General features: G+C 32.4%; 1 protein-coding gene across 4 annotated transcripts; it reads left to right on the forward strand.

Moving 5' to 3' along the window:
• The first annotated feature begins 787 nt into the window (after window positions 1-787).
• LOC133834103 (uncharacterized) lies at window positions 788-10,257 on the forward strand. 4 transcript variants are annotated; one of them, XM_062263605.1, is made up of 3 exons: window positions 788-1,243; window positions 1,287-2,051; window positions 9,577-10,257. In XM_062263605.1, the coding sequence occupies exons 2-3, from the start codon at window positions 1,727-1,729 to the stop codon at window positions 9,942-9,944; spliced, it is 693 nt and encodes a 230-aa protein (XP_062119589.1). In that variant the 5' UTR covers window positions 788-1,243; window positions 1,287-1,726; the 3' UTR covers window positions 9,945-10,257. The 4 variants fall into 4 exon arrangements, with proteins under 4 accessions (XP_062119589.1, XP_062119588.1, XP_062119591.1 ...); XM_062263604.1 differs by having other exon boundaries at window positions 788-2,051; XM_062263607.1 differs by lacking the exon at window positions 9,577-10,257 and adding an exon at window positions 8,640-8,816 and having other exon boundaries at window positions 789-2,051.
• The last annotated feature ends 230 nt before the right edge of the window (window positions 10,258-10,487 follow it).

Genomic DNA, 10,487 nt, shown 5'->3' on the forward strand with positions numbered 1-10,487 from the left:
AAGCAAGTTGATCCTTGTAATAAGAATAGATTTGATAGTCATTTACTCAAAACAAACAGAGTAGTCTTTTTACTTCTTTTTTTTTTGGGCTAAAGAAAAGAAAGCCGACAATGAAAGCAAATTAAATTAATCCTATCCTAATATTAAACAGTCCCACCTTGTTTAGATAATAAATTTTGCTCCAATTTATTGCTTTCAATCTATTAGTTAATTTCTAAAATAGTATTTGTTTTCAATCTATTAGTTAATTTCTTTGCCCGCCTTTAAGTTAAAAATATTTACCCCAATATTTATCCCGTTACGTCCACCCTATTTAGCTGATACATTACAAACAAATTCACTAATAGTAACTTCAATATTTACCGCGTTACGCTCACCTTAGCTGATATATTACAACAAATTCACTAATAGTAACTCTAATATTTAGTGAAAATTACATGTTATATGTTATATGAGAATTTTAATAGATTGTGCAAAAATATGGCTTTTTTTTCAAGAAAAGTTAATCTATGGCTTTTCTTGTTTTAATTTCACTTTTATGGGTTTAGTTTCCCATATTTTTGTATAAAAGTTTGTTTATGCCATATTTTTACTCTTAATCAAGTTTTATGAATTTGGAAGGGTATGTTTGTAATTTGATTATTTTTTTTAGCTTATTTGTTTTTTTTTTATATTAATTTTATATAACTATTTTTATATTAAATTTTTCCATGGTTGTTTTGCAAATATATATATTTTTTTGTAATATGAATTGTGTTTATTATTTTTTTTATTTATTGTAAACATTTTTTTCCCTGTTTTTTAAGTTGTAGGTTTTTTTTTTTTAAAAACCTGGGTAAGGTAACCAGTTACTTATTTGATTTTTCAAAGTTATGTAAAAAAAAATCATACAGTTAGCTTAAATAACATTTATCCAGAGCGGTAACCAGTTATTTGTTTGATTTTTCACATTTATGTAAAAAATAGTCTTAGAGGTTAAATAACATGTATCAGGAGGGGTAACCAGTTACAATGAGATTAATAACTTAATGCCATAAGAGGGGTAACCAGTTACTATAAGAGGGGTGACGAGTTACTCATATTAGATGAAAAGAAACATTACATTTGAAGGAAAAAAAAAAGAATAAGTATGATTTAGTAACCTAGGTAACCAGTTACCATATAGAACCCAGAAATATACACACACATCAGCATGTGAAGGTAACCAGTTACCTCCTAAAATATACAAACAAATAACGTGAAGGTAACCAGTTACCTCCTAAAATATACAAACAAGTAACGTGAAGGTAACTTACCACATATCTGAAGACAGAAAAAAAAAAAAACAGATCTGACTCAAGTTTTATTGGATCATTACAACGTCAATCCAGTCGTTACTTAATTTTCCGAATGAATAAATACAAAAAAAGAAAAAAATTATGGGCATTCGAATTGACCCGTCTAATTCAGTTACCTGGACTCGCCACGGACATGAGGCAGAAAATATCCAAAGATTCACAGAGAATCACAAAAGGCCAATTTTCCTTCTTCAACCTTCTATCCAGTTTTTTTGTGTCACTAACTCAAGTTAAGCAGCCGTTTACGCGGAGAACTTTTTCTTTCCCTTTTTTATACCACGCCGACCAAGCCAATTGTTTGACAATATTACATAAAGACCCAAAAAATAGTTGAAACAATTCTCATAGCTCCATATTCATTGGATTCTAGCATAACACCACTAGCCGCCATGGATTCGCTCTCTGCAGTCTCGCCTTCTTTAGTTCTACCCCCAAATAATCCCCTTTGTCCTCGGCCTCGCCAAATGGGTTTCTATATTTCTTGTCGTTTACAGAATCGGAGCCGTCATTCTTGTTCTTTCTCCGGTACGCGCCTGAACTCACCCATGAAGCTTTCTAGGAGATCATGGAGGCGAGCTTCTAACAAATCAGACGGTGGTGGAACCACTGATGAGGACAAAGATGATAACGGGACGGAGGAGGTGGAGAGAGAGCTTCACCTTGACAGAACCATTCCTGGGACTTCGAATGAGTTCATGAAGCAAGTCTCATCAGGTGCACATTATATATAGTTACTTTTATATATATATATATATATAAATAAATATATATACATATATATTGTTGGCAATTTTTTAAAAAGTTAATTATATGGTTGTGCACATTAGCTGAACGTTAGAATTTTTTGAACTATTACTGGGATTAAAAAAAAAAATTGGCTTATATATGTTGTTGAGTTGGCAAAATGAAAGAGGATATGCGACTTAGTTGTAGGAATTTTGGCTATTTTAATTACTATAATACCCCTGATTTTGCTGATTTTTTTTATTAATTTTGATTTCCAATATGGGATTAGTTTTCCCATAAACTAAGTTTTTGTTAATTAAATTTTCCCATACAAATTAAAGAAAGTTTAACTCCCATATTTTTGCACATTAAAAGCTAAAATGCCATATTTTTTAAAAATTCCCTAATATTTACCACATTAGGCCCACCCCTATTTAGCTGATACATTACAAACAAATTCATTAATAGTAACTGATCAACTAATACATTACAAATTCACTAACAATAACTAATCAGCTTATACAAATTACAAACACTAATAGTAACTAATAGTATTATAGGATTGGTAAGAATTTCATCTAACAACCAATTACGAAATCGTAAAAACTCATCTCTTCCGCATGACTAGCCTATAATTACAGATGTATTATATAACAAACTATGAATTTTAAAAAAATAAACATATTTGTAATAATCAACGTTATTATTTTCTTATAAGTTCCTTAATTATTGTAATGCCCTGAAATTCCTAATGCAGTTTAGTGGTTGGATTAGTAGGCCGGGAGAGTCATAATTTATTTATTATGTCATTAAACTATTATGTGCATGTTTATGTGAATTATTTTATAATATGATGTTAAATGCATGCATGTGGGTCCACATTTAATTATAAGGACATTTTGGTAATTTGGCCCGTTGATGGCATATTTGTATATTTTGGTGCATATTGTGATTTATGGATGAGATCCCATTATTATGTGGATATATTTGAGCTATTCGGCATGAGACGATCTTAGGTTGCAAGTTAGCGGTTTCGTCATAATGGGGTCAATTATTGGGATACTGGGTAATGAGAATGATTATTTGATGATATATTGGGAGTTAGTGAGATCAGGAGGAAATTCTGGGAGTTTTGACTATTTTGTCCCTGGGGGCATTTTTGGGACCCCGAGCATTAGGATTTATTTGAGGTTACTTAAGCTTGAAGTAGCCTGTCAGAAAGAAAACTATGTTCAAACACTTTAACTCTCTCTCTCTCTCGTTATTCCTTTTTACCGTTCGTCGTAATTTCGAAGAAAACTTTGGTTTTAGGAGTCGGAATCAAGCGAAGATCGAGGTATAGCGATCCTAGGAAAGATTAGAAGTTTCTTAACCGAATGATCTAGCGAGAAACAACTTAATCAAAGGTAATCCAAGGTTTAAGTTTTGAGTTTTAGAGTTTCTAAGCTTTGATTTGGATTTTTTGTGTTGATGAATCTTTGATTTGTTTGCGCATCGGGATTTGATGATTTTGGATCATTGGGATGTTTGGGAACTTTGATTTTTGGATTTTGAGATGTTTAAGTAGGCTTTTGGAAGGATTAAAAGGTGGATAATCGGGGTTATGGCTGAATCTCCAGGTGGGGTCGCGACCCTGTTCTTGGGCTCCACGACCCGAGCATGGTGCAGATGGGCGGTGGAGTTGAGGGGTTTGGGGGCCGCGGAGCTGGAGAAGGTGGGTCACGACGCTTGCTTCAGGTGCCTCTGCTTTGGCTGGGGGCCTCAGCTCAGGGTGTTGGGGCCGCGGCCCTTGAGGGTTTTTGTGGCCAAAATAGTGTTTTGATCATGGGAATTCAAGTATTAGGCATCGAGATCGTTCCTACTACTCAGTTTAGTGGGATTTGATGTCCCGGAGGCTAGGTCTTGGTTCGGGAACCTTTGTCGTTCATTTTATTGATGGAATCCCATAATTGGTTATGACCAGGTAACCGCTAAGGAATAAAAAGGTCGATCGTTCTCAAGGGTCGTTCTTTTACTAATTCTCACTCTAACCAGAGGTAAGAAAATTGCACCCTATGTATATGACATGCGTGGTTATTATAGAGGCATGTTGATTGTTTAAATGTGGACATTGATTGCATATTAAATACTTAGAAAATCTTGCTTACTTGTGTATGGCGCTGACTAGTCAAAATCGGCACTGGTCGTGTGTTACTGACCTAAGAGTCAGAAACGACATAAGCATCATGAACGCAGAGCCGATAAAATATTAGATCTAATCGACATCTGAATTGAATGACTCATATGGAGCATTAATGCTGGACTGACCCTAAATTCGATGAAAATGATAAGCGCTTGTCTAGTCTATGACTAGTTACTCAAAGCCAAGGCCAAAGGCTTAGGTGATTGTTGTGTCACATGGCTAAGGGAACGAAATCCCACGTTAGTGTGATGGACCCAAAACGGGTATATTTTAAATAATAATACTCTCAAGCGCACGAATCGTATTTATAGAATAGTGTTCGTGTAAGCACGAGATCGAACCCAAATGAGTTGTCTAAAATCGAAAATAAAACTATTTTAAATCAAAATTAATAAATTCTAACATAGTTCCAAAGATTGTGATAACTCTACAAAATAGAGTTATTTTACCACTTTTTATGTGCTAATTGTTGCTTAATTCTTGAGTTTTTAATTGATTTATTAAGTTTTGAAGTAATGTTGAATTTATTAGGTTTATTTTAATTTTATAGATTTTTGTGTATTTTTATTGTTATATTATTGTAAAATGTTATGGCTTAATTATTTAAAATTAATATTGTTAAGTTAGGAGTAAAAAGATGCAATTTTGAGCTTAAGTGTTTAAGTAAATTAAATTTTAATTAATATTTTTATTGAACTTTTGTTGTATATGTCATTATTGAAAATATTTAGTTTTAATTTAATTTATGTTTGTTTTATAAGGAATTTTTTGTATGTTATTTGCTCAAGAGAAACAAGAAAAATAAAGAGGAAAGTGGTATTTTCAAATGAAAGAAAGGAACAAAGTGGTATTATTAAAATACCAATGAAGCCGGCCCAGCTATTGCTCTAGACGTGGCCCATATGCCACAGCCACCAGCTCCAAGGCCCAAAACGCCAGCTGTCCCAAGTCTCTTAGCCTCCTGCCCAACCGTGCATCACATATGCACATCAACTTGCCACCAACGGGCCTGCCTCTTCCAATCACAGCCAGGCCCAATCCAGCTCATCACCTTCAGCATATAGTCTCAACACCACAGCAAGCCCAATTTGCCTCTCAGCCCAATCAGGCCCAACACCATCCCATGCCTAAACCAACTGCCAAATAGCCACCAAAATGCCAGAAATCATGTTTTTTCATTCCCAATATTTTTCACTCAAATATCAATTCACTCTTCCCTATTTTTCTTACCTAAATAAACATTCCTAATTCATTTTTTTACCCTAGCTTTTCACTAATCTTTTACCCAACCAAACATTTCATCTTTCCAATACTCTTACACTTACTCTATTTATCCTACCACTTCCCAACACAATTAAATTAATCAATTTATTTATTTTAATTTGATTAATTTAATCTCCATATTTTGCCTATAAATAGAGTCTTGTGAGACCATTTGGGGAGCTCTTCTTCTTCATCTTTTCAACATCTTCTACACATATTTTTCTCTATTCTTCTACCATTTTCATCATTTGAAGAGCATGTCAAGTATGTTATTTTGTAATTTTTATTTTTATCTAGTTATGAGCTTCTAATCTTTTTCAAAGGTTATTAAGATGATGATGAAGCAAAATGTAACTAGATAGTATTTTTTGTTGTATGTTGATTTCCCATTTGTGCAACATTGTTTATGGATTTTTCTATCAAAGATATGCATTTTTCATCTAGTGTTGGTTGTTAAAGCATATTGCACTTGGTTCTTCATTATGCAAAAATATGATATTATTTGATTAAATGTTTTTCATTAAATTGTTCACATCTAATTCTTAGAACATAAGTATCATATTTTGCCTAAACATAATCTCTTTGATTTTTTGTGGTTTCATTAGGTTGTAACACAACTAATGCTTAGAAATTATATCTTATATAAGTGAAGAAAAATCCTACATTTTTTAAAGTAACTTGTGCTTGAATAGAAGATATATTTTGAAAAAATATAGTGTGATTTATTTCAACTATATCTAAACTTGGGAATCAATATACTTATAAATACTATTGAACTTGCATTTTGTGGATTCTAATATCTTAATAATCTTATTTTACATATCTCACTTGAAAATCATTTTTCTATTTAATCATTAATCTTTTTATTACTTGTCTTTTATTTTTCTAAAACAAAATCTCATCAAATATTTGGAACTAGGTTAGAATCTTCTTGCTTTGTTTGAAATAGTTTCTTTTGATGTTAGTCAACTCCCATGGGTTCGACCTCGTACTTACATGAACATTATATTCCGAAACGATTCGTGCACTTGCGAGTATAATTATTAAAACATCATCTTTTGGGATCAACAAATTGATGAGATTTTTGTATAATAAAAATAAAATAAAAGATAATAATAAAGAAATTAAAGACAATACATAAAAATAAATAAAAAATAGAAATCAAGATAGTAAAATAAAGATTATTAAGATAAAAGAATCCACAAAATATAAGTTCAATAATATTTATAAGTACATTGATTCCCAAGTTTTAGTGATAGTTAAAATAAATCAAACTATCATTTTCCAAATAGATTTATAAGTTTAAGCACAAATTACTTCTAAAAAAGATAAGATTTTTCTTCACTTTTCAAAATTATAATTTCAAAGTATTTAGTGTAAATCAATCTAATGAAATAACAAATAAATCAATGAACATTATTTATAAGGCAAAACATAATATTTTTGTTCTAAGCATGAATGTGTACAATTTAATGACACATCTTACACAAAGAATATTATGTTTTAGCACTAATGAAGAACAAAGTGTAAGTATAAGCTAACAATCCAAAATACATGATATTTAAGATGAAAGAAAATATTTGAAGAAGAAAATCCATAAACTTTATTGCACAAAATGGGAAATCAACATACAAAATAAATACTATCTAGTTACATATTGTTTCATCATCACCTTAATAATCTTAAAAAGATTAGAAACTCATAACTAGAATAATAAATACACACTAAAAATTACAAACATAAATAGGAAAATTTGGAGGAGAAACCCCCAAATTTTTCCTCTAAAAAAACATAGAAAATCACCAAAAAGAAGAAGAAGATGAAGAGAATAGAGAGGTTTTGAAATGTGTAGAATTTGTGGTATGGTAACCTCCTCCTCAAAAATGACACACCCCTAAATGGTCTTCAAAACTCTATATTTATAGCCAAAATAAGTATATTAAAATAATCAATTTAAATTAATTAAATTTATTAAATGAATTAACTTAATAATAATATGGAAATATGAGTAAATTATAAGGTGTAATGATGATGTTTTTGGGTAAAATGTGTAGAAAAATTTGGGTAAAAGGTGGTATTTTTGGACAAAGAGACAAGGATACATTTTGCTTTTGTTAGGCTCCATGAGAGAAAAGGCAGTGGCTGGCAGTGGAGGCTTGGAGCACTTGGCAGGTGGGGAAAAGGGCTTGGCGGATTGGGCCGGATTGATTTGGGAGGCCCGAATGGCTGAAGATTGATGGCTGTTGCTGTTGCCGAAGGAAGCTGGCTGGGAAGAAGAAACCGTGTGGGTGCATTAGCGTGATTGCTGAAGGAGCTGGGACCAAAAGGTGGGAGAGCACATGGAATGGAAGGAAGTGTGATGGAGTGATGAGATTGGTTGTAGGAGAGCTTTGTGGGCCTTGGGCCTGGTGAAGGAATTAAGCAGCTTCGGGCTTGGTTGAAGGAAAATGCCAATTCCTTATATTTTTTCACAAAAATGCCACATTTTTTCATCATTTTTATTGCTTTTCAAGAGTAAATAAAATACAACAAATTCCCTATAAAACAAATATAAATTAAATTAAAACTAAATACTTTCAATAATAAAATATACAATAAAAGTTCCATGAAAATATTAATTAAAACTTAATTTACTTAAACATTTAAGCTCAATAATACAATATTTTTTTATCTCAAATTAATCAACAATAATTCAAATAATTAACTACAACATTTTACAAAAAAAATAACTATAAAAACACACAAATATATATAAAATCAAAATAAACCTAATAAATTCAAAATTACTTAAAAACTTAATAAATTAATTAAAAACTCAAGAATTAAGCAACAATTAGCACATAAAAAGTGGTAAAATAACTCTATTTTGTAGAGTTATCATAGTGACTCTATGGTCACTCGGTAGGTTTATGCTGGTGACTATTTCACCAGATTCCTATCTTGTTTAAGATAATGAAATGATCACTTATTTGTAAAGGGAACGGAATCCACCTTAGTGACTTTTACAACTGTCACTCCTCTATTATGGACTAAAAGTCATGGATGGTTATTATGATCATCGCTTGATATTATATTCTTGCAGTATTGAGTTTTCTTGATGGACTTTGGCTCATAGGTGCTATGTGGTGCAGGTAAAGGGAAAGAAAAGCTCACCCAGCCTTGAATGGAGAGCTTAGGTGGTGATGTGTACATATGTGGCCGCTTGACCACCACGGCCAAGGAGTTCTCAGGGGAACTAGGGAGTTTACCCTATTTTTGTCGCTTAGATCGGTGTGTTGTAAATTTTATACTGTAATTACCATTTTGGATTGTAAATAACTTGTAAATGTTTTTGACGGGCCCATGAACAGTTTTATGTTTTAAATAAAATATATCATTTCCTTTTGATTGGTTTTCCACCTTAACCTATTAATAACACCTAGAAGCACGTTTTTTTTAACCAAAGAACTCGGTTAGCGAGTTAAGTCATGGTTCAAAGTTCACCGTAACTGTCTTAGGGTAACCAGGGCGTTACAATTATGATCATAGGTTAGTTTTTATTATAGTTTATAGTTTAATTTGAGTGGTGGAAATTAAAAGGGTTGCTATAAGTTTTAAATTAATTATTTTAGGTTATGATTTCTATGACATAGAAAATAATATAATTAGGTTAGGATAATTATAATTATTTTGGTTAGTACACATGATTAAATTAAAGTATAGTTTTAAGTCTTTATTAAAAACATGTACACATATTACTTGGAGACTTAAGTAGTGTGCATGTGGCATTAAAATAAGTCACAAAATTTGAATTTTAAATAACCATAGCCGAAATTTCCTATAGTTTTATTAGTTGGAATTTTTGTGAATTAATTGAAATAAGTATTAGAGCTAAATTGAAGACCTAGCTTAGTCAAGACGTGTGGAGCATATTTAGGCTAGGATTTTGATTAGTAGTGAAAAATGCACATTTGTTTATTTTAATTGTCAAAATAAATTAAGTTTTAATTAATATTTTCATGGAATTAATGTGATATATTCTTACATTGGAAATATTTGATCTTAATTTAATTTATTTATATTTTGTAGAAAATAAAGTGTATTTTGGCACTTGGAAACAAAGAAAAAAAGAAAGCAAGAAGGGAAGAAGTAGAACTGAAAATATAGTGGAATTGTGGCATTTTTTAAATAATATTGCCCAGGCCCGTTTGGCCCAAGCCCAGCGAGCTCCCTCTCCTAGCACGCCACTTGGCGCGCCCCAGAAGCAGCATCTGTCTGTGAGCATCCTAGCCTTGCCTCCTTCAACGTATCTCATTTCCCTTCACCCAACCCCTCCACGGCTCCAGCGGCCCAACACAGCCAGCCCAAACAACTCCAACGCAGGAACAGCCCAGCAACCTCACTCCAGCTCCTTTCCCTTCACCCAGCCCCTCCACGGCTCCAGCAGCCCAACATAGCCATCCCGAAGCATCTCCTTCAGGTGAAAGCCTCTCACACCCAAAGCAGCAACCAGGCCCAACCTGAGCTCACTCTCTCCCAGCCAGTCGTCCATGTGTCGTCTCCCCATTGGATGGGAATGGGTCAAAACTCACTTCTGCCACCAACCACCTTCAACTCATATTTTGTGGGTATTGAGCCTTGCAAATTGCTATTTTAAGCTTTAAAGTTCACACTTTGTGGTATTTTAGAAAAATGGCATTTTGACCATGCACCAAAATAACTAGGTTAATATTTATAATAAGATTTAATTTTTCAAAATCATATTTTATAATTAATATTTTAGATTTATTTTGTAAACCCTATTTTGTTGTTTAATTTCTTTTTAGCCATTTTCTCCATCTATAAATAAGGACTCTTTCTTCACAATTGGCATGTAATTTTTAGGTAGCAAAACTCTACCAAATTTTAGTCTCATTATCATATTTTCTCTCTAGAATTTCATGAGAATGTCTAGCATAATAGGCAAACCTTCTTAGGAAGGTTAGGATGATCTTTTATGC

The sequence above is a fragment of the Humulus lupulus genome, chromosome 5 (genome assembly GCF_963169125.1).
Source record: "Humulus lupulus chromosome 5, drHumLupu1.1, whole genome shotgun sequence".
NCBI classification, from domain to species: Eukaryota; Viridiplantae; Streptophyta; class Magnoliopsida; order Rosales; family Cannabaceae; genus Humulus; species Humulus lupulus.

Excerpts from the sequence above, each read along its gene's own strand:
- LOC133834103 (XM_062263604.1), top strand. The coding sequence starts at position 1,727 with ATGGATTCGCTCTCTGCAGTCTCGCCTTCTTTAGTTCTACCCCCAAAT. Across the intron at positions 2,052-9,576 it reads CATGAAGCAAGTCTCATCAG|AAAATAAAGTGTATTTTGGC; the intron begins GTGCACATTATA and ends TATATTTTGTAG.